General features: G+C 51.3%; 1 protein-coding gene across 1 annotated transcript; it reads left to right on the top strand.

The window, feature by feature from the left end:
• Window positions 1–674: 674 nt before the first annotated feature.
• LOC123103607 (protein alan shepard) lies at window positions 675–2,641 on the top strand. The gene has a single exon (XM_044525252.1). It carries the CDS (start codon window positions 1,092–1,094, stop codon window positions 2,361–2,363), a length of 1,272 nt encoding a protein of 423 aa, XP_044381187.1. The 5' UTR covers window positions 675–1,091; the 3' UTR covers window positions 2,364–2,641.
• The last annotated feature ends 23,773 nt before the right edge of the window (window positions 2,642–26,414 follow it).

Raw genomic sequence — 26,414 nt, 5'->3', positions numbered from 1 at the left:
AATTCAAGTTTGAACTACTGTAATTTGAATACTTTGTTTGATTGTAATATTTAAATTAGAACGACTGATGTATTTGGACACAATTTTTAGCAAACCAAAACTAGATATGCGGCTATTCTGATCGTGCAGACTAAAAAAATGGGTGCGGACGTATGCGACTATATTGGATGGCCGTCTCCCGCATCAGTGTCTGTGTACTGGTCCCCCTCCCGGTCCGCAGACGGATACGGTGTCCGATTCGAGGGTCCTTGTTGGAAATGCCCTCATACTACATTTTAGAGGACATCTTTTCATGCACTCAAATTTCTTGACAGAATTTCTTTGTTTTTCCTTTGTTATCAAACACTTTTCCATCGAACCGCATGGGGATATATGGTTGGCAAACCCAAAATTCGCATGAACACTCTTCCATCAAAATTCATGCAGTTTTGTAATCTTACACAGGGCATGATACTCTATTCCTACGTTTTTCTAATTACTACGTTCTCAGAGGCCATAAGAAAATCATAAATCATGAAGATGGAGTATTGGTTTCCCGGAGACAAAACCTCCAGATCGCTGCGGCAGGGTCCAGCCATCGTCAGCTGCGACGCACGCAGCTTTTCCTTTTTCCCGGTGACTAATTATGGACGCGGAACAATGTAGTTCACCAAACCAGCACCGCACAGACGCGCAGAGCCAGCCGAGTCGCACTCGCGCGCGCGCGCGCACACACACACACGCCGCAACAACAACAAACCTCCCCTCCGTCCGTCTCCGTCCCCTTCCTCGCGTCGGGGGTGGGTGGAACGTGCGCCGAACCAGCAGCAGCAGCAGCCCCCGCCCCCGCTCCCCCCTTTTATACCACGCCGCCAGTTCACACCAAAGCTTCTCTTCCTTCCTTCCTCCCTCCCCCCTTCGTCTTCCGGCTGGATCACGCGCGCAGTCAGGAGGGCCGGGCGCTTGTGGAATGGAGGATCCGCTCTTTTTAGCCACTTGTGGTCAGTGAGCGGTTTGGTGGTGGTAGTTGGCCTCGCTTTCTTGGAGGGTTGCACCAGCGCGTGCTCGGGGGAGGGAGAAGGACGAGGGCGTTGCTGCTTTTGTCGGCCGCCATGGACTCCGGCAACAGCGGCAGCCTCCAGTCGTCCAGCGGCGGCGACGACGACTTCGACTCGCGGGGCGGCGGCGGCGTCGACTCCTCGCCGCTCTCCGCGCTGCTCCGGCCCACGCCCTCGCCCTCCGCGGCCGGGGCCTTCTCGATGCACGGATCGCTCTACGGCCTTCAGGATTTCGCCTCCGCCCCGCCGCCGCCGCAGCAGCAACAGCAACAGCACCACCAGCAACACCAGCAGCAGCAGCAGGCGTCCTGGTCGGCGCAGTTCATGGCGGGGCCGGCCTCCTCGTCGTCGCGTGTCGGGCCGCCCGACGCGGGCATGGGCGGCGCGAGCGCGCATCAGGCGCCTGATCCGTCGGCTGCGGCTGCGACGGCGCCGCCCAGGGGGTCGCGGAAGAGGGCGCGCGCGTCGCGGCGTGCACCCACGACGGTGCTCACCACCGACACCTCAAACTTCCGCGCCATGGTGCAGGAGTTCACCGGCATCCCTAACCCGCCCTTCGCTGCCGGCGCAGGGGGGCCCGGTGGGTCTTTCAACTCCCGCTTCGACCACATCTTCTCGTCCTCCGCCCTCCGCTCCGCCGCCGGTGCGGCCGGCGATCCAGCCTCCTCGCTGCCGCCGTACCTCCTCCGTCCTTTCGCGCAGAAGCTCCAGACGGCACCTTCGCCTTTCGCGCCCTTCACGTCGCCGTCCTCGTCAACACCTCCGTCGTCGAACATGGGCATCGCCAATGCCAATGCCAGGGCGCCCGCCACGGCCGCCGCCACCACAACAGCGTCTGCCAATCAGCGCGGCGTCGCCGGAGATGACTTCCAGCTGACGTCCTCGGCGCTCCTGCGGATGCAGGACCACAGCAGCAACTACCTGTCTTTCCAGAACCTCCTCGGCTCCACGCAGCCTTCGTCGCAGCACATGTTCGGCGGCATGTCGCATGGTGCATCGAGGCTGCACGAGCAATCGCCGTCGGAGTTCATGCCAGGCGCCGGGAGCGGGAGCATGGGGCTCACCCACGGCGGGATGATGGTCTCGGAGGGGATGCACATGCACCAACAACAAAGAAGCGACGTCCACCAGGGCGGCGACGAGCTGTCGGGCGTGGTCCGGGCCGGCGCGTCCGGGAGCGGCGGCGGCAGCTGCAAGTTGAACTACCCGCCCCACACCGGCGCGCCATCGTCGTCGGCGGCAGCCAGCACCGACATGCCACCGGACGGCGCCTCCCGGAGCAGCCGCGGCGAGGGCCTAGACCCATGGCTTTGTACATCCGAGTAGTGAAGAGAAAGAGAAAGGTGCATGTTTTAGCCGCGCGCTCCCTGATTAATTTGCTCCTCGCTTCCGCCTCCATGCATCACAAACAACCAAGGTCTGGTTAATCATCTTTATTTAGCATTATACCTTTTGTTGCTTATTATCGCCTTCTATCTCCGTCACCATAGATCGGCCTTGTACATTTAAAACATCATCTTTGGTTCGCTCCTCTCTTAGATACATTACACATGTGCAAGGAGAGATAGAGTAATGGTGCAATTACAGACATTGATTTCTTGTCCTCTACTATGTACTATGTTGATCGGCACAGTGTGCGACCGAGTAGCATCACTAAAGCTGGTTTATCCATTCTCCGCTCCGGCCGAATGTGCGTGTTGCGGTTGCGCGGGATGCCACCGCCGGGCGGGCTCCGGCGAGGGGGGAGTTCTCCGGCGGTGTGTCATAAAGAAAGGAGGAGGGAGAGAAGGCGTAGTTGCAGCGGCCCCAACCGTAACTCATCAAACTGCCAAACAAGTCATTTTCTGGTGCAAAAACCAGCGAAAAGCCTCCAAAAAGACGGAGACAAGATGAGAAAGCTCATATCCTAGGGGGAGAAAGGCCGCTCTTTCTCTTTCTAGCTCTCGTAGCTTGGCTTTGGGTTTGTAGCTACGCTAACCACTCCACATGATGCAAGGCGAGGCCGAGAATAAACCCCGATTTGATTAATCTGGCGAGGAGGAGGAGGAGACCAACAACCGTACCTCCCCGGAGCTGACCGTCGTAGGCTAGCTAGCATTAAAGAAAGATCACGGCATGTGATGTGATCCACCGTCGTCGTCGTCTTAATCCGCCGCGATCTTCTTCGTTACTGATGAAACGAAGGCAGTGAGAGAGAGATGCCAGAGGTTTGGCGAGAAGGAGATCTTTGTTTTTGTTGCTAGGTGTCGACGAGGACGACGACGATGTAGAGATAGATTGAGAGAGAGAGAGAGGAATTGGCAGTGACAAGTTGTTGCATGTGTCCCCTCCGTGCCTACACTTGATTGCGGCCGTAGAAGGGAAGGGCGGGTACTTTCTCTTGCTTCTGTCCATGGGTTTGCATTAAATCCGGCCCAAGTGGGACGCCGGATTTGATCCCTGCACTTGATGGAGCCAGGGATTTTGGTTCGGATACGTACGTACGATGTCATTAGTGCCACGCAATTACTAACAAGGGCTCCGTCCTCCCTTCTGGGTACATGTACCTGAACTTATTATGACCTCGTCCCCGTCCCCGGCCTACTACAATTGCCTCTACAGGATCCATCCGGCCCAATCAATCCGCAATAATACACACTTCACGTGTTGTTCATTACCAGCTTGTGGCCTTGAAGCTAGTAGTATGCATAGCCTGAGCCTCGCTCAGACTAAAAATGATGCGATTATTGTGGAATTGTTGCGTGGCTAAGAGAGAGAGAGACAGAGCTCGATTAGCTGCATATATTACTCTGAAAGAAGCAATTTGTGATCATCATAATTCCACATGACAAGCGTTCTTGATACTACTAAAAAGGGAGATCTGCCATAAGGATGCAACTTTTGATGAGAAGGATAATAGCGGTGCTTACCCTAGGGATGATTAGCTTCCACATCGGTTGACGCGATGACAGTGATTACAATCCATCTAATCTAATCATAGGCCTGGCTAGGCCGGTGAAGCGAAAGCCAGATGCAAAGTTGAGATTATCCAGTTTTCACATCCGTGAATCTCCCTCCACTCTTTCCTCTCTCTGCTGCTACTACTACGGTCCGCTAGCTAAGCTAGGGAAGAATTAAGCTGATTTGACACAGAGGAGTAAGCAAGCAAGCAGGCAGGCAGGGATGGATGGATGATTGCTTCCACACCTCACCGTAGATTAGGAGTAGGGGAGCGGGGGAGGGGTGTAGCAACATGTGAGGGAGCTCTCTTGGCTTGGCTGGAATCATGTTCGGCCATGGCTTGGCAGGGAATAACTCTGTTCCACTGCAATGCAATGATGCCCCTCTCGCCCCCGTCCTCTCTCTTTCTTTCTCGCCCAAGTTGCTGCTTGCTCTCCTCTCCTCTCGCTGGGGCTGGGGCTGGGGCTGGGGCTGGGCTATGATCATGATGATGATCCTTCCTCTCTCGCACAGGGGGCCCTGATCTGATCCTGGACGGACGCGTATAATTTCGACCCCAACGTAACGTACCCAGCCCAAAAGTTAAGGGGCTTTCCAGTGGCGAGAGGCGAGAAAAGCCTGGCCGGGGCCGGCACGGGGCGGCGCCTCCTCCCCCTCTCTCTCTCTCTCGTGCATCGGCATACACTGCATGCTCTCCCTCTCGTCCTCGTTCCTTTCTTCATGGCTCTGGTCGATCGCTCTCATAGTTTTCCGCGCCAAATAAATGCCGGCAGGGTCAGGGGTAGGGGCCATTTACTCCCTCCGTCGCTACAGTAGTACTAGTACTCCTGCACCGTTTTGCGAGAGAGAGAGGAGAGGAGAGGAGGGAGGGGATGAGGCAGCAGGGTGGGTGGCAGAAGTTCAGGGTTCAGCCCGGGTTCGCTTTGTCGGGTTTCGCCGTTTACGTGGTGCCGATGATGAGCTCCCCTGACACGGCGCAGATTCATTCCAATTGTAGCCATGCTGCTCTCGAGCGCCAAATCGGCCTTGGCTCGCAGATTTATTCAATGCTCCACAGATTTAGCCGTGGCTGATCCTGATCGGATCCTATAGATAGATCGTGGACGGCGCCGAATATCTATCTATCTATATCTATCTACTCTTCGCTCGGGGACGGACGGAACGGGCGAGCTATTCGATTCGCGCCGTATCCTGCGTGCGTCCGGCCCACGGATGGATCGCGTTTATGCTGCCAGCCAGACAGCTATGCGCGTGCGTCACGGTCAACAGTGGCTGCCCACCTACGCGGCTCCGTGCGTGCGATCGATCCACCGCAGCCGCAGCGTACGACCGGCCCACCCTGCGCTGCGCAGGGGACAACACAGGGAACCCCGTGCCCGTGCCGGAATGAACTCAAACCTCATGAAGCACCGCCACCGGACGGCTGGCCGACGACTTCCCTCCCTGCCTGTCCCGGCCGGCATCGGCGCACGCCCCGTACGGGTGCGTATAGGGACGCGTGCGTGGCTAACTACACGGTGTGCGCCGCGCGTGATGACGCAGCCTGCAGCAAGGAATAAACGAGGGTGACGCGACGATTGTATCACCGTTCGCGGGCTACGAGGCAGCCAAGACCACCGGCCGATCGCCGATGGTGACTTGACATGCCCATGGCGTACCTCGGCTCTTTGCCCTGCCGAATCGGACCGGAGCCAGAGCGTCACTCACACGGCGATGGGTGAGGTGGATGACGGGTGAGGTGAGGTGAAACCCTCATGCCAGCTCCACCGCGCGACCCTATCCTGTCCGTCCGTTTGGGGTAAAAGAAAACAAACGAAACGTCCCAGCGCGCGGTCGCAAACAGACTTTTGTCCGTTTTGTGTCCGCTTTCGCCTCATCCGCGGCTCAAGTTTGCGCCATTTTTGAAGTGAAACGGACACCACGCGGACGCGCGGGTCGTCTGCGCGTGTCCTCTCCTGACCCGCCCGTCGGTGGCACAACGCAGCCCTTTTTCTATCCGCCCCCTCCCTCCCTCCGGCCGCGTCCCCTCCACTCTTCCTCACTCTTCCCTTCACCGCTGTCGCCGCCGCTGCCATTGCAGCCGTGCAGTTCGGACGCGAGCTCGCCCAACCCCTTCCCCTCGGCGCTGCCGAGCTACCCAACCACGGCCACCTGGTTTGCACACCCTCCGACCGGATTTGGGGCGGATCCGGTCGGTCTTGAGCTCGGCCGGCTATGGGAGGTCGGGCCGCGCCATGGACTGGCCGGGCACCTCGCCGGAAGGCCCTGGCAGGGCCGCAAGGCCACTTGCAGGCAGTGGCTCCTCCTCTAGCCGCTCGGATCTGCATCGTCGGTGGTCCGCAGACAGATACACGAATGGCGGCCGACCGAGCTCGGTGCTTGCCCAAAAGCTCGCTGGCGCACCGTTGCCACTCATTAAGTGCGACAACTGCCCAATCGTGCGCCGCGTGTCTACAACGCCGGAACATCCCGGATGGGTGTTTATCAAGTGCTTAAACGATGGGGTATGCGTTTTTTTTTAGCTTCGGTTTGTGCTCTAGATTTGACTAGTTGTGCTAACTTCAAATTTTGTTGTGTAGAATGGATGCAAATTTTGGTATTGGGAAAAAGAGTACATCGATATATTAATAGAGCGAATTTTAGTACATGTTCGTGCACTTTTAGCTAGCATAGAGGCTGTAAATGAGACAAGTGCACTTGTTGCTAGATTAGAGGCTAGACACAAGACTAGGTGTGAGGAGGAAGCAACATCAACTTCTGGCTTGAAGAAGAAAGGAGGATGCCAGATTGAGCCTCCTCCTTCACAGATAAACAACGAGTGCATCGAGAAGGCCCTAACCCAACTCAAGGGAGCAGTTATGAAAGTTGAGTATCTTCTAAATGTATTCTTGTGGTTCTTGTTTTTTTGGTCTTGCTTTACTAGTCAAAATGTGATGATGTATTTTTCATGTACCAAAAATAAATGATGAAATAAAGTTAAGGACTTGCAAAAAAATAATACGCGAACAGGATGCGGCCGGAATGCGTCCGCACGCTGGGCGCCCGGATACGACCCCAAATCTCTATCCAAATAAATAAAATCTGAACAAAACGGACGTCCGTTTAAAGTCGCGCGATAAAGTTAGCTGAGATGAAGTGGACGACGGACGAACGGACGGGCTGCGCGTGCGCCGCAGGGACCGGGCAGAGAGCGGTCAAGAGACGCTCCATCGACGCGACCGTCCGCACCACCTGTCTCTCTACCGCTCGCTGCTGCTGCTGCTAGTATACGAATGCTATTTATTTTACCCTCTTTTATTTCGAGCTGTTCGCTTCTCTTTTTTTTTGAACATCGAGCTGTTCACTTCTACTACGTACTAAAACTATATAAAACTATATAATATGGAAATACATTTCATGGTGTATCTGAAAATATTAATTTCGTATTGTGAATATTGATATTTCTTAATATAAAATTAGTCAAACTTTATTAAACTTGACTTTGACCAAGCTTTATATGCGGACTAAAACGAAACGGAGGAAATACTATAATATCTTTTTGAGAAAACTAAAAAGATTTTACTCCCACTAGTGCGTGTCAGACGGCTCTGGGCCGGGCACAGCCATCATGCCCGGCTTGACCCGGCCATGTGCTACCTAGCTGCTTCATTTTCTGTGCAACGTTATTTGTGTCATAGACACGAGGAGCAGGTGCATGCTTGGTCTGCTAGGGTGGTGCTACGGTCAGACCTTACTTTTCAAAATATATTATGGCCCTACTCGCTCGTTTTGGGTTAGAAATTGCTATTCCTACGAAACGGCTTCCATGAAAAAGCTACTACCTACTGTGGGAGAGAGCCAATAACCGCCCAAACAAAAAGTAGCGGGCAAGAATTTTGTGAAACTATTGCGTAAGAATAGCATCGCTCTTTGGGGTTTAAGAAAAGACCAGTTCTCTCCGGGACACGGCGGGAAAACCAAATTGGGAATTTGAGTTCAAAAGAAGCCGGCGAATGTGCGGTGTTCAATTCCGATTAAATGAAGCATTTGTTTGCTAGATGCCCCTACCGTCCTGTTTTGATTGCGTTAGAGCAATTTTAACTGGGCGATCCATTTCGTCCGCGGACGTCTGTTTGGATCGGCGCGGACATAAAAGTTGGCCCAACGCGTTGATACAAACGGAAGCGCGTCCGCTTTTCGTCCGCGGGCGACCCATTCTCAGTCTATTTTTGAGCCGAATTTGCGTCGACGCGGACACGAGACGAACCCGTGCGCGCTCGCCTTCTCCTCCTTCCGGGCCGGCTGGTCGGTGGCACCTTGGCCTCTTCCCATCCAATAGCAAACCTTCACCCACCTCCTTCGTCGTCGCCGTCGTCGCCCATTTTTTTTCTGGTGACTCTGCCAGCTGCCGGCGCCGCAACATCCGCTCAGCAACGCCGCCACCTCCCACGTCGCGCGCCACCGCCGTCTTGTCATCGGGGAACAGACAACTTCCCAGGCCCGCTCCCCCCCGACACAGCCGTGACCACGACCAAGAAGTCGCCTCGCCGCCCCGGCCAGATCCTCACCGGCACGCTCGTCGGACGCCGGCAGGGCAGCTACCTGGTCCGTGCGCGTCGCGACTCCCTTCGCCGGCTGTCTCCTTCGTCGACGCCCGCAAGTTGTTTGACAGTTTGCCAAGGTACACAATGGACTCTGCCAACGAGTTCCTTTTTCACAAATTCCTTTGCAACTCCGACAATTCGTCTTCCGATGACGAGGAGGAGATATTGGCTGCCGTGTTGGTCCATCACCACCTCAATAGCCAACGGTCGTTGTTCCATGGCTCCATTCCGGGCCACCTTCCGGCGTTGAATCGTAACCGAGAGAGCGGCCATCTCCTTCTTTGGAAGGACTACTTTGATACAACAAATCTGTTGTTCAAACATCAGAAATTCCGGCGGCGTTTCCGTATGAGTAGGCATCATTTCAACCATATTAGACAGGGGGTGGTCGGCTAAGATGACTATTTCGAGTGCAAAGAGGATGTCGTTGGAAAGATTGGTTTCTCCACTTATCAGAAATGCATTACCGCCATTCGAATGGTTGCATACGGAGTGCCTGGTGATCTCATTGACGAGTACGTCCATATGAGCAAGTCTATGAAAGTGCGTTAAGTCGACTAGAGGGGGGTGAATAGGCGATTTTTGTGAATTCTTCACTAATGAATTTTAGGGTGAGGAAATTCCTAAGCGAAGAACTAGTTGCAGCGGAATAAGTACTCAGATGTAGACATAACGGAGTAGTAGCACAGTCATCATGATGAAATGAAAACAAGCACAGAGTACAGAAAGCGTAAACACGGGATAAGCAGGCTGAAGACAAACTGACTGAAGAAATTGAGCGGAGGAAATTGAGAAAGTCTTCAGTCAAAGTCTTCAAACAGTAATGATCAGGTACAACAAACACAGAATGAGGACATGAAAGGGTTGAGGAAATAGAACCAGTTAGCTCGGTCAAGACAATGATTTGGTAGACCAGTTCCAACTGCTGTGACAGTTGTACGTCTAGTTGGAGCGTCTAGGTATTCAAACATGAGGACACATAGTCCCGGACACACAGTCCTCACTGTATTCTTCTTGAACTAAGGTCACACAGACCTCGTCCAATCACTCGTGGTAAGTCTTCAGGTGACTTCCAAACCTTCACAGACTCGGTCACTAAGCGATCCATAATTTCCTCTTGGATGCTCTAGACCATGACGCCTAACCGTCTGGGAGATGCACAGTCCTCAAAGGTAACAAGCGTCGGTTCCACACAAGAACAATCTCTTCAGTGATGCTTAATCACTTTGGGTTTGAAGGTGTTTTGTTTGGGGTTTTGGCTTTTTCCTCACTTAATGATTTTCGCTCGAAGTCCTCGGAGGATGGGATGCTCTCAATGACAAGTGTCAGTTTCTCGCGGAGCAGCCAACTAGCTAGTGGTTGTAGGGGGCGGCTATTTATAGCCTAGGGAGCAACCCGACATGATAAGACATAAATGCCCTTCAATGATATGACCGTTAGGTGGGTAGATATCTTGGGACAGCTGGCACATAGCACAACAACGGTCGGAAATCCGAGGTTCAAATTCCTCAGGGCTATCATGTTCCTTACTTGTAGTCAATCCGCACTGGCGAATTCCTAACTCCTCAGTCAGAACAAATTCCTCAGAGACCAGAAGATCTTCGTCTCTATCACTGAAGAAATTGCCTAAACTGTATGAGATTTCCAATGGCTTCACTCGAAGGGATTGGTAGGTGTAGGATTTTGAGATGAGCATCACCTGGAAACTTTTCCTTAGTTTTACCTCGACCCCCTTTAATAGTACGGTGTTTCCTATGACTCAAGAAGGAGAAAATGAAACTACAAAACAAAAGTCTTCATGCTTCATGCTCCTCACATAAATACCAAATCCTCAGGATCACACCAATTTCTTCACTTTCAAAGTCTTCAGAAAAAACAAAGTCTTCAGTTGAAGACATTCATTTTTAGGGGTCGACTTTCTCTGTAAATATCAAACTCCTCATAGACTTATAGACCTATGTACAATCACAAATACATTAGTCCCTTAACCTATAAGTCTTCAATACACCAAAATCACCAAGGGGCACTAGATGCACTTACAATTCCCCCCTTTTTGGTGATTGATGACAATATAGGTTAAGTTTTCAATGGGGATAAACATATGAAGTGTAAATACTGATATTGAGGAATTTGATTGCAAGATATAGAAGAAACTCCCCTTGAAGATGTGCGTAGTGAGGAATTTGCTTTTGAAGCAATGCACATTTAAAGAGTAGAATCATGGAGATCTTCCCCTATATCTTGTAATTCATACACGCATTTAACATATGGTATGAAGAATTTGAAATGCATGATGAAATATGGTGGCTGATGTAATTCAGCATGCGTGCATTATCATACATGATGAAATAGCATGCAGAAGAACACAACAAAAAGTATCAGACCACCATCGGACTTAAGTTTACAACTCAATCCAACAAATCTTCAGAAGAACGAGAGTTGTAACTTAGCAAAAAACACCCATATAAATAGACCCGCTTGAAGACTAACTCAAATCCCCCCTTTGTCATCGAATGACCAAAAGGGATGAAAAGTGAGGACTAACACCCCTGAAGAATATCATCACTGAGTCGATGGAGGAGCGCCAGCGTTGTTGGGGTCGGTTGTTGAAGTAGGGCCTGTTGCAGTGTCGTCCAAGTCTTCATGTTCACCGGTCTCGTGCGATGAAGAATAAGAGCTGGTCACCAACTAAGGAACTTTGACCTTCTTGAATTTCTTAGAAGGTGGCTAAGATCAATCAAAGTCCTGCTTGTAGCCCATCTTCTTGAGGTCATGTTCACCGTAGAGATGAGTCAGAATAGCCCAGGTGCGATCAAATACTTCATGGAGGTAGTAATAGTTCTTCTTCACTGAATTCTGAGTGATGGTCATTGAGGGAGTCCTGGATTAGGGGGTGTCCGGATGGCCGGACTATACCTTCAGCCGGACTCCTGGACTATGAAGATACAAGATTGAAGACTTCGTCCCGTGTCCGGAAGGGACTTTCCTTGGCGTGGAAGGCAAGCTTGGCGATACGGATATGTAGATCTCCTACCATTGTAACCGACTTTGTGTAACCCTAACCCTCTCCGGTGCCTATATAAACCGGAGGGTTTTAGTCCGTAGGACAACATGCAGAACAACAATCATACCATAGGCTACCTTCTAGGGTTTAGCCTCTCCGATCTCGTGGTAGATCTACTCTTGTACTACCCATATCATCAATATTAATCAAGCAGGACGTAGGGTTTTACCTCCATCAAGAGGGCCCGAACCTGGGTAAAACTTCGTGTCCCTTGCCTCCTGTTACCGTCCGGCCTAGACGCACAGTTCGGGACCCCCTACCCGAGATCCGCCGGTTTTGACACCGACATTGGTGCTTTCATTGAGAGTTCCTCTGTGTCGTCGCCGTTAGGCTTGATGGCTCCTACGATCATCAATAGTGATGCAGTCCAGGGAGAGACCTTCCTCCCCGGACAGATCTTCGTCTTCGGCGGCTTCGCACTATGGGCGAATTCACTTGGCCATCTAGAGCAGATCGAAAGCTATGCCCCTGGCCGTCAGGTCAGATTTGGAAGTTTAAACTACACGACTGACATCCGCGGGGACTTGATCTTCGACGGATTCGAGCCACTGCCGAACGCACCGCACTGTCACGACGAGCATGATCTAGCTCTGCCGCCGAACAGTGCCCTGGAGGCCGCACCCGCATCGGCTTCGACCCTTAATTCGGAGCCAACTGCGCCGATCGAGGATGGGTGGTTGGATGCCGCCTCGGGGGCTGCGATCCCAACGGCGATCGAGCCGAACACCAGCCCCGCACTCCGCGAGACTCGTGACTCCAAGGAGCCGGACTCCTCTCCGGACCCCGAACCCTCCGCGCCCCTGCCGATCGAATCCGATTGGGCGCCGATCATGGAGTTTACTGCCGCAGACATCTTTCAGCACTCGCCTTTCGGTGATATTCTAAAGACACTAAAGTCTCTTTCTTTATTAGGAGAGCCCTGGCCGGACTACGGTCAGCAAGGTTGGGATACGGATGATGAAGAAATTCAAAGCCCACCCACCACCCACTTTGTAGCCACTGTCGACGATTTAACCGACATGCTCGACTTCGACTCTGAAGACATCGACGGTATGGACGCCGATGAAGGAAACGATGAAGAACCAGCGCCTATTGGGCCCTGGAAAGCCACCTCGTCATATGACGTATACATGGTGGACGCACCAAAAGATGACGATGAGGAGCGGAAGGACGCACCTAAGGCTTGTTCCCTCGAGAAGCAGTCAAAGCGGCGACGCAAGCGCCGCCCCAAATCCTGCCTCGACAGAAATAACGATCACACAGACCCAGCACTGGAGCAGGGTGAACCGCTGCCGGACAACGGCAATCCGGATAATCAAACCGAACAAACAAATTCTATCAAGGATAATGGTCCGGACGACATAACGCCGGACAGGCACCCGAAGCAGCAGAATTCCTGTAAAGGCTTGTTGCCACCACGAGGAGTCTTAAAAAGCAGAAGCAAAGGCTCAAGGCTGCGCAAGACACACTCCAAATCAGATGGAGTAAAATACTCAACACAGCAGCGAGGTACTACGACAATCGCCCCTCCAAGAGCTACCCAAAGCGGAAGTTGCTACCTGAATTCGATGAGGAGGCCTCAGACCCCCCACAACCAAATATCAAAGCAGCCACCTGGCAGGATAGACGACCCCTCTACCAACACAGAGCGGCATACAACGCCACTCACAATACAACATGCGACCCATGCGAGGGCTCGCACCCAAAGGATGGCGCAACAAGATCCATCTATGGACCACGCAAGCACGCCCCAGCATACAATGCAACACAACAAACATCCGAACAACGCGGTACACCCAGCTATAGGGGTGCCGCACACCCCCTATGTTTCACCGATGAGGTGCTGGACCATGAATTTCCAGAGGGATTCAAACCCATAAACATAGAGACATACGATGGAACAACAGACCCTGGGGTCTGGATTGAGGACTACATCCTTCATATCCATATGGCTCGAGGAGATGATCTCCACGCCATCAAGTACTTACCCCTCAAGCTCAAAGGGCCAGCTCGTCACTGGCTTAAAGGCCTCCCCGAAAACTCCATTGGAAGTTGGGAAGAGCTCGAAGACGCCTTTCGGGCAAATTTTCAAGGGACTTATGTCCGACCTCCGGATGCGGACGATTTGAGTCATATAACTCAGCAACCCGGAGAGTCAGCCCGAACGCTTTGGAACAGGTTTCTTACTAAAAAGAACCAGATTGTTGACTGTCTGGACGCCGAAGCCTTGGCAGCTTTTAAGCATAGCGTCCGTGACGAATGGCTCACCAGACACCTCGGCCAAAATAAGTCGAGAACGATGGCCGCATTAACAAGCCTCATGACCCACTTTTGCGCGGGTGAGGACAGCTGGCTAGCCAGATGCAGCACAAGCAACCCCAATACATCTGAAGTTAGAGATGGAAACGAGAAATCACGATGCAACAGCAATAACAAACACCGGAATAAAGAAGACAGCACGAAGGGCACGGCAGTAAACATCGGATTCAAAAGCTCTCGGCCAGGTCAAAAGCCGCTCTCTAAAGGCACCAAGGATGAACTGTCCAGCCTCAACAAAATTCTGGACCAAGTATGTCAGATCCATAGTACCCCTAGTAAACCTGCTAATCATACCCACAGAGAATGTTGGGTCTTCAAGCAGTCCGGCAAGCTCAACGCCGTACACAAGGGGAGGATACACCAAGTGAAGACGAGGACGAGCCTCCCAAGCAAGACACTGGGGAACAAAAGAAATTTTCACCAGAAGTCAAAACAGTAAACGTGTTACACGTGATCAAGGGAAAAAACAATGCGACACTCCCAGGAAAATATACCCAAGTGCCTGTCACCGCGAAGTCCTGCCACTGGTCGTCTCAACCGATCACTTTCGACCATCGCGATTACTCAGCAAGTATCCGACGTGCAGGATGGGCTGCCCTGGTATTAGACCCAGTAATTGGCGGATATCACTTCACACGAGTCTTGATGGACGGTGGCAGCAATCTAAACCTAATATATCAGGATACAATCCGCGGGATGGGGTTAGACCCAAATTTTTTTTGCCATAGCAATACTACCTTTAAAGGAGTAACGCCAGGCCCAGGGGCTCGTTGTACGGGCTCCCTCCTACTACAAGTTATATTCGGCTCCCCCGATAACTTCCTCGCGAGCATTTAACCTTCCACATCGCTACGTTCCAAAGTGGCTATCAAGCACTTCTCGGACGCGAAGCTTTCGCTCGCTTTAATGCAATACCACACTACGCCTCCCTCACACTCAAGATGCCCGGTCCACGTGGCATCATTTCAGTGAACGGAAATATCAAGTGATCTCTGCGCGCCGAAGAGAGTGCGGCTGCCTTGGCAGCCGCACACTAAAGGCACCCGGACCAGCGAAATCATCCAATAGGTCGTCAAGACCTCAGACACAACTAATCAAGTCCGGCGCCGCTATTTATACCGAATAAATGGTGACACCCCTATTTTTCAATACAAAGGGCTCAACGCGCGCACACAAGTGGCACTTTCTTCTCATCTTGAATTATACATGGTTCCTTTAAAAACTATCTTGTTGCACGACAAATTTTTCACCTAAATTCCTCTCTTTTACAGACGATCATCGTGCTACACCCATCCAGGATACGGCACAACGGAGACACAGGCGCAGACGTGCAGCAGGGACCCGCTCCAAGGATTCTTTTTAGATTAAGACCCTGTGTAAACCTTTTTTACTGTCTCTTGTTGATACATATCCACCGTTGAGAAGGATGCTGACGTCTTGGCATGTGGCCACGCCAGAACAATGCACGTACCTGGACACAAGGGGCTTCTTACAAAGGCCATTATTTAGGCCCGGTTTATACCACAAAGACCGAATACCTTAGGGAGTGTTCCGTGTCGCGAGTTTGGCCCTATATGCATCAGCTCCGAATCATTGTCTTTGGTCAAATGTTGGGTTTGCCCGGCTCCTGCGTTTTGGTGCCTTATGTTTCGCTTTACCGGCTAAGGTAGAACCAGGAGAACTACTGCGATTGTGCCCTGGTTCATCCGGACAAGCACCTCAGTAGAGAAAGCCGAAAACTGACTGTCATGATATAGCGTGAGACTGGTCAACCACTCGATGACCTGTTGGAATGTTAGAATTTCTCCGCCTTAACGAAGGGCCGTTTTCCGGCCAGGCATGTACACACCCCGGGATCGGCAGAGTGCGGAGCCACCAGGGGCTATCTAGTAGCCCCACTGTCAAACTCCTATGGCTAAGTGAAAGTGCTAAAGCATTATAGTCCGGTTGCCTCGCTCGCTCCGCTATCACCTCCTTAATAGGACCAAGACGTTGGGTTAAGTGTGGATGCATGTTTTTTGCGAGCACCTCCGCATTATATGCGTGGGGGTTGAAGCCGACGGCTGCAATCTTTTAGGTTATACACATGTATACATAAACGGCCGCCCAGGAGGCATCATATTACTTTCATGCAAAAGTATAAAAATAGCCTTATAAAAATTTATAAAAGCATTTCGCTTGCAATGATATTACATGTCACTCAAACATAATATTTTTTGAGCACTGGGTCTCTATCAAACGAGTTCAATAACTTCTTCAAAGTAGTGCTCAGCAGCCATTGGACCTATGGCCGAATCCCGCGCTGCAACAGTGGTAGCATCCATCTCCGCCCAGTATGCTTTAACACGGGCAAAGGCCATCCGTGAGCCCTCTATGCACGCCGACCTCTTCATCGCATTAATGCGCGGCACCACATCAAGGAACTGCTGCACCAAGCTGAAAGAGCTGTTCAGTTTTGGCCTTTCCGGCCATAGCTGATCCACAACAGACCTCATGGCGAGTCCGGACAACCTATTCAGTTCGGCCCATTCGGATAATTGGTCAGTCAATGAAAGCGGACACTCGGGAGAATGGAATTGTGTGCAAAACAGCTGGTCCACTTCACGGTCCGTCTGACCCTGGAAGTACTTGGCCGCGTCGGCAGCGCTCGCCACCAAAACCATATACACATCCTCCGAACTCCACAGCCGATCCAGAGAGGCATACCGTGGATCTCCGAACTTCCTCCGCAACATAAAGGATTTCCCAGCTACAATATCCCCGGCTTCCCACAGCTCCTCCTTCTTCGCCGTCATAGCAGAGCGGATGTCTTTTCTCGTCGCAGCAGACTTCTCAAGGTTCGATGCCTTCGCTAGGTTTTCCTTTTCAAGAACCCGACAATGGTCGGCGGCGGCTTTTAATTCTATGGCCATCTTGGCCATCTTATCTCGACTCTCGCCATGCGCGGCCTTCTCGGCTTTCAACTCTTCGTCCGCCTTCAAAAAAGCTGCATTACCAAACCTCGCTTGTTCCTTGGCTCGGGCAAGTTCTGCCCGCAAGGCTTCAACAGTGGCAGCTCCATCTGCAGTCACAACATATTAAAGATACTGGCATCATGCTTCTCTTACTATGTGGCATTTACCAGATAATGACACTTACCCTGTGCCTCGTCAAGCCTTTTGTTAACAAGCTCGATGTCGGCGTCTGCCGCATCCAACTGCCGTTTTAAATGGGCAAACTCACTAGTCCGGCCAGCCACCGGAGCTTCCATCACTTGCACATAGAGGCAGTATGGTTATTACCTGGGAATATGATCCTTTGTTCGTCGTCCTTTCCGACGACAACCAGAGTCTCAGGGGCTACTATCTACACAGGGCACACCTAGCATGTGCAGGACCATCATACATTATTTTACGTACCTCAAAGCCTGCCAGTAGACTCATAAAAGCTTCATGCAATCCGCTTTTGGCGGACGAGATTCTTTCCATCACCATATTCATCAGCACACGGTGTTCATCCGAGATGGCCGCTCGCCCCACCAACTCCCTCAGAACATCCGATCGCACACCAGACGGCGCCGGACTCTTTTGTCCGCTCTCTTCGGGAGCCGGACACTGGGAGCTTTGGGGGTCAATGGGATTATCTTCTGGCCTCACCGGACTCGGAGAGGCCCTCCGCGACGACACTTCGGGGTCGCCCGCTTCTGGAGCGGAGGAGTCCGGAGGAGGCATTTCGCTCTCCATCACTCTGAAAGAAGATCCCCCGAAGACGAGCTCATTTGAGAGGGGCTAAGGCCCGAACTGCAAAGATATATGCGGTGGTTATTTTCTCAGAAGAAAAAGATGGCATACCTGTACTATTAAAGTATTTCGGGTCACTTACGACTCGTTGGAGAATTGATCCCCCCGCGGACTTTGTGTGGCAAAAGCACCCCCAAGGTAGGACCCTTTGTGGGAGACTTCTTCTCCCATTTGGAAGCTTCGGCTTCTGAATCCCCGGGCGCAGTCCTTTTCCTCCTCTGGTCGTCTTCCTTCATGGAGACGCTCGCTCCCTCGGTTAGAATGGGCAGTGTTGGGGGCCCGCGTCCGCCCGTATTATCCTCCCTAGTATCTTCCTTCAAGGGCTCCGGGCAAGGTGCGACCTGGAGCATCTTTTCCAATACCGGATTGTCCAAACCCTCAGGGAGGGGGGCCGAACACCGAATCAACTTCGCCTTTGTTAGCCAGTCCTGGTCAAAAAGCGAACTCTCAGAAATAACTTCGTAACAAATGAGAGATAGTATGTTCGGCCGGAAGATTCCTTACCTGTTCGGCGGCACGGTTACTGCTCAGGCCCACGTCCTTGGTGATTTCCGGACACTCTACCTGATGTCCGAAGAATGACTTGTACATCTCCTTGTGTGTCAGGCCGAGGAAATTTTGAATGACACGCGGTCCCTCGGGATTGAACTCCCACAAGTGAAGGGGCCGGCGTTTGCAAGGCTGGACTTGACGAACCAGCATAACTTGTATTACCGCAACCAAACTAAAATCTCCATTGAAGAGATCTCGAATGCGGCTTTGCAGTATAGGCACATCCTTGGCTAGACCCCAGCTCAGACCTCTGCTGATCCATGACATCAGCTGTGGTGGAGGGCCCGAGCGGAAAACAGGGGCGACCGCCCACTTGGCACTTCTAGGAGCCGTGATGTAGAACCACTCCTGTTGCCACAATTCAGACACCTCTGGAATGGAACCTTTGGGCCATGGATCTCCCGTCATCTTGCATATTGAGGCACCTCCACACGCTGCATGTTGCCCCTCGATCATCTTCGGCTTTACTTCAAAGGTCTTGAGCCACAGGCCAAAGTGAGGGGTAACCCGGAGGAAGGCCTCACACATGACAATAAATGTCGTGATATGAAGAAAGGAGTCCGGAGCTAGATCATGGAAATCTAGCCCGTAATAAAATATCAAACCCCTGACGAAAGGATCCAGAGCAAGGCCTAGACCTCGGAGGAAGTGGGAGACGAACACGACGTTCTTGTTGGGTTCGGGGGAGGGGACGGCCTGCCCTCGGGCAGGCAGCCGATGCAAAACCTCGGCGGTCAGATATCTGGCCTCCCTCAACTTTTTGATGTCTTCTTCCGTGACGGAGGAAGGCACCCATCGGCCTTGAAGGATAGATCCGGACATGATTGAAGGTTCGGAGCACCTGACCTGAACCTTGGGTGGTTGAGCTTGAGGTGGGGGAAGGATTCGATTGAGCATGGGAGGGAAAAAAGTAAAAGCCTTGTCCCTTTATAAAGAGGGTGAATATCAAGCGTCCTCTCCGTGGCCGTTTGGACTTGCCTATAGTCTAGGAGTCCTAGAAGCGGTTGGGTTACCCACGCCCGTATTGATGAGAATCCCGGAACAAGGGGACACGATCTCTGCTTTAACAAGACGTGCCAAGGAAACCGCCTCGCATGACACGCTGAGGTGGGACAATAAAACGATTCGAATAAAGGCTTGGCCGTGGTGCGTCACACTACGGAATACGTCAGCAGATTAGATTTGTGTAAATATTATTCTCTCTATGGCAATATGTGGAAACTTATTTTGCAGAGCCGGACACTATCTTTGTGTTCAAAATCTTCTATGAAGTACTTGGAGGAGGAACCCACCTTGCAATGCCGAAGACAATATGCGCACTGGACTCGTCGTCATTGAAGCCTGGTTCAGGGGCTACTGAGGGAGTCCTGGATTAGGGGGTGTCCGGATGGCCGGACTATACCTTCAGCCGGACTCCTGGACTATGAAGATACAAGATTGAAGACTTCACCCCGTGTTCGGAAGGGACTTTCCTTGGCGTGGAAGGCAAGCTTGGCGATATGGATATGTAGATCTCCTACCATTGTAACCGACTTTGTGTAACCCTAACCCTCTCCGGTGTCTATATAAACCGGAGGGTTTTAGTCCGTAGGACAACATACAGAACAACAATCATATCATAGACTAGCTTCTAGGGTTTAGCCTCTCCGATCTCGTGGTAGATCTACTCTTGTACTACCCATCTCATCAATATTAATCAAGCAGGACGTAGGGTTTTACCTCCATCAAAAGGGCCCGAACCTGGTAAAACTTCGTGTCCCTTGCCTCCTGTTACCATCCGGCCTAGACGCACAGTTCGGGACCCCCTACCCGAGATCCGCCGGTTTTGACACCGACAGTCATGTTCTGAAGAATTGAACCAAACTGACGCTTGACCCATTTGTGGTTGCGATCGACAGTAAGAACGCTAGCTTTCCGCTTCACCCAGTCTGAGGTACACATCCGGCTGACTGGCAGTAACAAGCGCAGAGGTGCTCCCCTTATGCCCTAGCCAAATTAATAGGAACGTAGGGCATAAATACAAGAGCCAGGCAACCCAGCTTGGCCAAAACTTAAGTCATATCGATGCATATAATGGCGAAGAAAAGGTACATGCGGAAGAATAACACATGTGCGGGGCATGAAGCCCAGATAAATAATTAAGCTTCTGTGTAAGAAGCCCCCAGGTATAATGAGCGCGGTTAGCGCGTCAATAGTATGCAAGCAAGGCACAAGTTGGCCCTTGAATGCCTTGAGAAAGAATAAAAGAAAGAAAGAGAAAAAAGACAGATAATGTATATGCAAAAATGGACAGAGGAAGGAGACGAACATAGAGTCCGACACTAGGCGTAGAATCTTCGGAGCCTGGCTGCGTTCCATGGGTTCGGATCAAGTCGATTATTCGATACATCCCGCAGACGGTATGCTCCACCGGTCAGAACTTGGTCAATAATGAAGGGACCTTCCCATTTGGGCTTGAGCTTGGTCTTTTTCTTCTCCGGCAGGCGTAGAACTAGCTCGCCAACGTTATAAGTTTTGGCCCGTACTTCTCTGCTTTGGTATCTGCGAGCCTGTTGCTGATAGAATGCGGAACGGGCTTTTGCCACGTCGCGCTCCTCCTCCAGGGTGTCCAGACTGTCATGCCGATCGAGCTCGGCTTCTCTTTCTTCATACATGCGCACTCGAGGTGAGTCATGAATTATGTCGCAGGGCAGAACCGCCTCTGTGCCGTACACCATAAAGAAGGGTGTGTATCTGGTATTACGATTCGGCATGGTCCGCAGCCCCCAGAGTACGGAGTCGAGCTCCTCTACCCAGTGCGTGTTAGACTACTTTAAGGACACACTAATCTGGGTTTGATGCCGCTCATGGTAAGACCATTTGCTCGCTCAACTTGGCCGTTAGTTTGTGGGTGATAGACAGAGGCATAATCGAGCTTAATGCCCATGTTGCTGCACCAGAGTTTTACCTCGTCGGTCGTGAAGTTCGTGTCGTTGCCAGTGATGATGCTGTGGGGGACGCCATAACGGTGTACAACCTCCGATATGAAGTCTATCACCGGTCCGGATTCGGCCATTTTAACAGGTTTGGCTTCTATCCATTTGGTGAATTTATCCACCATGACCAGTAAGTATTTTTTCTTTTGGGTTCCCCCTTTAAGGGGTCCAACCATGTCAAGCCCCCAGACCGCGAATGGCCAGGTAATGGGGATTGTTTGGAGGGCGGTGGGTGGCATGTGGCTTTGGTTTGCAAAAAGCTGGCAACCGACGCAGCGTTGGACCAAGTCATGTGCATCTACCGGGCCGTCGGCCAATAAAAACATGTACGGAAGGCCTTGCTTACAAGGGCCCGGGCTGCGGCATGGTGGCCGCCGAGTCCGGCGTGAATTTCTGCCAAAAGCTTCCGCCCTTCCTCTTCGGAGATGCACCTTTGAAGGACTCCGGTAGTGCTTTTTTTATACAGCTCTCCCTCGTGGACCCTGTAGGCTTTAGATCGCGCACTATGCAGCGTGCCTCATTTTGGTCCTCGAAAAGTTCCTGCCTAGTTAGGTAGGCCAGGAATGGTTCTGTCCACGGGGCGATGATGGCCATTATTACGTGGGTTGAAGGTGTTATTTTGGTGGCAGAGCCTCCGATTATGTCAGAGTGTTCGGTATCGGGCATTTTGGCCGGGTCTGGACTATTGTTACTGGTGTCCCCTTCCCATACCACGGATGGCTTAAACAACCTCTCCAAAAAGATGTTGGGGGGACCGCATCGCGTTTTGCGCCGATGCGGGCGAGGATATCCGCCGCCTGATTGTTTTCCTAAGCCACATGGTGAAATTCGAGCCCCTCGAACCGAGCTGACATCTTTTGGACGGCGTTGCGATAGGCCGCCATCTTCGGATCCTTAGCATCGAAGTCTCCATTTATTTGGGATATTGCAAGGTTCGAATCCCCACGCACCTCCAGGCGTTGAATGCCCATGGAAACTGCCATCCGAAGACCATGTAACAGGGCTTCGTATTCGGCTACGTTGTTGGAGTATGTATACAGTATCTGTAGTACGTATTGAACTATATCTCCGGTTGGGGACGTCAGGACGACGCCAGCCCCCAGACCAGCCAGCATTTTGGAGCCGTCGAAGTGCATAATCCAATTGGAGTATGCGCCTTAATCTTTAGGGAGTTCGGCTTCCGTCCATTCGGCGACTAAGTCGGCCAATACTTGCGATTTAATTGCTCGCCGGGGTTTGTATGTTATGTCGAACGGGAGGAGCTCAATGGCCCATTTGGCAATCCGGCTCGTGGCATCGCGGTTGTTTATAATATCATTAAGTGGCACTTCCAAGGCTACTGTAATTGAACACTCTTGAAAGTAGTGTCGTAGCTTCCGGGATGCCATGAATACCGCATAGGCTATCTTTTGATAATGTGGGTACCGTGATTTGCATGGAGTGAGGACAGTGGATACATAATATACCGGCTTTTGAAGGGGGAATTTATGTCCGTCTGTTTCTCATTCGACGGCGAGCACTGCGGTTACAACCTGACGAGTTGCCGCAATATACAACAACATTGGTTCGCCGATGTTTGGCGCGGCCAGGATTGGGTTGGTTGCCAGTATGGCTTTTATTTCTTCCAATCCGACTGTGGCAGCGTCCGTCCACTCGAATGTTCGGTGCGCCAGGATTGGGTTGGTTGCCAGTGTAGCCTTGTTGAGGTCCTTGAAATCGACACATAGGCGCCATGATTTGTCCTTCTTTGGTACCATCACCAGGTTTGCTAGCTAGTTCGGGTGTTTTATTTCTCTAATGAATCCGGCCTCCAATAACTTGGCTAGTTCCTCTCCCATAGCTTGTCTCTTAGGTTCAAAGAAACGCCGAAGAGTCTGCTTGACCAGCTTGAATCCCTTTAGAATATTAAGGCTGTGCTCGACCAACCTGCGTGGGATTCCTGTCATGTCTGAGGGGTGCCAGGCGAATATGTCCCAATTCTCGTGCAGGAACTCTCATAGTGCGGCATCCACGGCGGGGTTTAACTGTGCCCCGATGGAGGCTGTTTTTGTAGGGTCCGTTGGGTGGACATGGAATTTGACTATTTCATTCGCTGGTTTAAAAGAGGTGGACTTGGATCTCTTGTCAAGTATCACGTCGTCCCTGTCCACTGTGGAGCGTAGCGCAGTTAATTCCTCGGCCGAAAGGGATTCAGATAATGCCTCGAGGGCCAATGCGGCTGTTTTATTTTCGGCGCGGAGTGCTGTGTCCGGATCACTAGCGAGAGTGATGATTCCGTTGGGCACCGGGCATTTTGAGCTTCATGTACCCGTAATGGGGTATGGCTTGGAAGATCGTGAACGCCTCCCTCCCTAAAAGGGCGTGGTATCCGCTACTGAACGGGGCCACTTGGAATGTAATTTCTTCGGACCTATAGTTCTCCGGCGTGCCGAATACCACATCTAGTGTGATTTTCCCAGCACATCGTGCTTCTCGACTGGGGATGATTCCTCTGAAGGTTCTGCTGCTTTGCTCAATGCGGTTCTAGACTATTTCTATTTTTTGAAGAGTTTCCTCATAGATGAGGTTTAATCCACTGTCGCCGTCCATGAGTACTTTGGTGAGTCGAAAGCCGTCCACAATTGGACTGAGGACCAGTGCAACTAGTGCCGGGCTGTTCGGAATTTAGGTTCGTCATTGGCCTTGAAGGTAATAGCCATGTCCCTCCATGGATTTATTGCTGCCACGTGGCAGATTTCGGCAAGGCTGCGGAATGTTCGCTTGCGCCTATTATTTGATGCGAAGGTTTCAAAGACTGTTAATACTGTATTCTTATCCCCGGGATGGTGCTCTGTGGCATCTGGGATGAGAAGATCCTCACCACTTTTGGCCACCTGCCGGAGTACCCAACATGCTCTAAGGCTATGTGTTGGTATGGTATCCGCTGTACTATGAATTTTGCAGGGTCCATTGAGCCATCCCTCCAATACGGTTCCACGCCCAGTAGAGGGTTTTTGCTTCTTTGTAATTAACTCGGGTGTCTTATGATAGTGCACCCATTTACTTCGGACTGGGTGTATATTTGGAGCCGGATTATCCCAAAATTTTGTTTCGGTTTTCCAGGCGCTTTCCATCGCACAATACTTCCGTACTATGGACGCCAAGTCAGCGAAGCGTGATATGTCACGACGACTTATGGCATTAAGGATTCCCTTGTCCGGGCAATTATTGCGGAAAAATGAGACTACGTCTTCCTCGCGACAGTCCTTAACCTTGGTCATCACAAGGAGGAATGTGGCCCAATAATGATGTACAGTTTCCTGGGGCGCTTGCCTGATGTGGGAAAGATCGTTTATGTTTGGGTGGGTGGGTGGATTTGAGTCCAAACCCTTACCCGATCTGAGACCCAGGGGCCGAGGAGTTTCCAATCTTGGAAGTTCGGGTTCCGGGATGTTGCCAGATAAGTCTGGCCCGCCGCCTGACTCTAGGTTCAGGGCTTGGGTGATGTCCTCCCATAAACGGGTATCCGGCTCGGAGAGCTCAGGAATCCGGACATAGTTAGTCGTCAAGATAGAGGAAGAATCGCCGCATTGTTCCTCCACCACCGCAATATGATGGGTGACCGGTGGAGAGTTAATCTCCCTTTGATCGGGTTTAAGCCAAATCCGATCATAGTCCGTAGCGACTCCCAAGGCGGCGATGCGATCCAAGAGCTCGTTTAGGGATGAGAGCTCCATTGGATCCATCTGCTCGGCAAATTCCGAGCCGACGTGGAGGCTGTTTTTGATGACTCGAGAAGTCATCGTCGGTGCAGCAACCGAATGGGCGGTCATGATGAAACTGCCTAACCGGAGAGTTTGGCCGACAGCCAGGGCTCCCCCGGCGGTAATGTTGTTTTTAACAATGAGACGAGGCATCCTTCCTTACGGTGACAGCATAGTGGAACTCTCAATGAAAGCCCCAATGTCAGTGTCAAAACTGACGGATCTCGGGTAGGGGGTCCCGAACTGTGCGTCTAGGCAGATGGTAACAAGAGGCGGGGGACACGATGTTTACCCAGGTTCGGGCTCTCTTGATGGAGGTAATACCCTACGTCCTGCTTGATTGTTCTTGATAATATGAGTAGTACAAGAGTTGATCTACCACGAGATCGAAGAGGCTAAACCCTAGAAGCTAGCCTATGGTATGATTGTATGTCCTCTCTACGGACTAAACCCTCCGGTTTATATAGACACCGGAGGGGGCTAGGGTTACACAGAGTCGGTTACAAGGAATGAGTTCTACATATCCGAATTGCCAAGCTTGCCTTCCACGCCAAGGAGAGTCCCATCCAGACACGGGACGAAGTCTTCAATCTTGTACGTTCATAGTCCGACAGTCCGGCCAAAGGATATAGTTCGGCCTTCTGGATACCCCCTAATCCAGGACACCCTCACATACTAACAAAGCAATTATGTCTTCTCAAAATAACATGGCTAAAGAAAGTTATCCCTACAAAATCATATAGTCTGGCTATGCTCTATCTTCACCACACAAAATATTTAAATCATGCACAACCCCGATGACAAGCCAAGCAATTGTTTCATACTTTTGACATTCTCAAAACTTTTTCAATCTTCACGCAATACATGAGCGTGAGCCATGGATATAGCACTATAGGTGGAATAGAGTGGTGGTTGTGGAGAAGACAAAAAGGGAGAAGATAGTCTCACATCAACTAGGCGTATCAACGGGCTATGGAGATGCCCATCAATAGATATCAATGTGAGTGAGTAGGGATTGCCATGCAACGGATGCCCTAGAGCTATAAGCATATGAAAGCTCAAAAAGAAACTAAGTGGGTGTGCATCCAACTTGCTTGCTCTTGAAGACCTAGGGCATTTTGAGGAAGCCCATCATTAGAATATACAAGCCAAGTTCTATAATAAAAAATTCCCACTAGTATATGAAAGTGATAACATGAGAGACTCTCTACTATGAAGATCATGGTGCTACTTTGAAGCACAAGTGTCGTAAAAGGATAGTAACATGGTCCCTTCTCTCTTTTTCTCTCATTTTTTTATTTGGGCCTTTTCTCTTTTTTATGGCCTCTTTTCTTTCTCTTTTTTTCGCCCGGAGTCTCATCCCGACTTGTGGGGGAATCATAGTCTCCATCATCCTTTCCTCACTGGGACAATGCTCTAATA

Source organism: Triticum aestivum, chromosome 5A (genome assembly GCF_018294505.1).
Source record: "Triticum aestivum cultivar Chinese Spring chromosome 5A, IWGSC CS RefSeq v2.1, whole genome shotgun sequence".
Taxonomy (NCBI): Eukaryota; Viridiplantae; Streptophyta; class Magnoliopsida; order Poales; family Poaceae; genus Triticum; species Triticum aestivum.
This window is presented reverse-complemented; position numbering and strand designations above follow the sequence as displayed.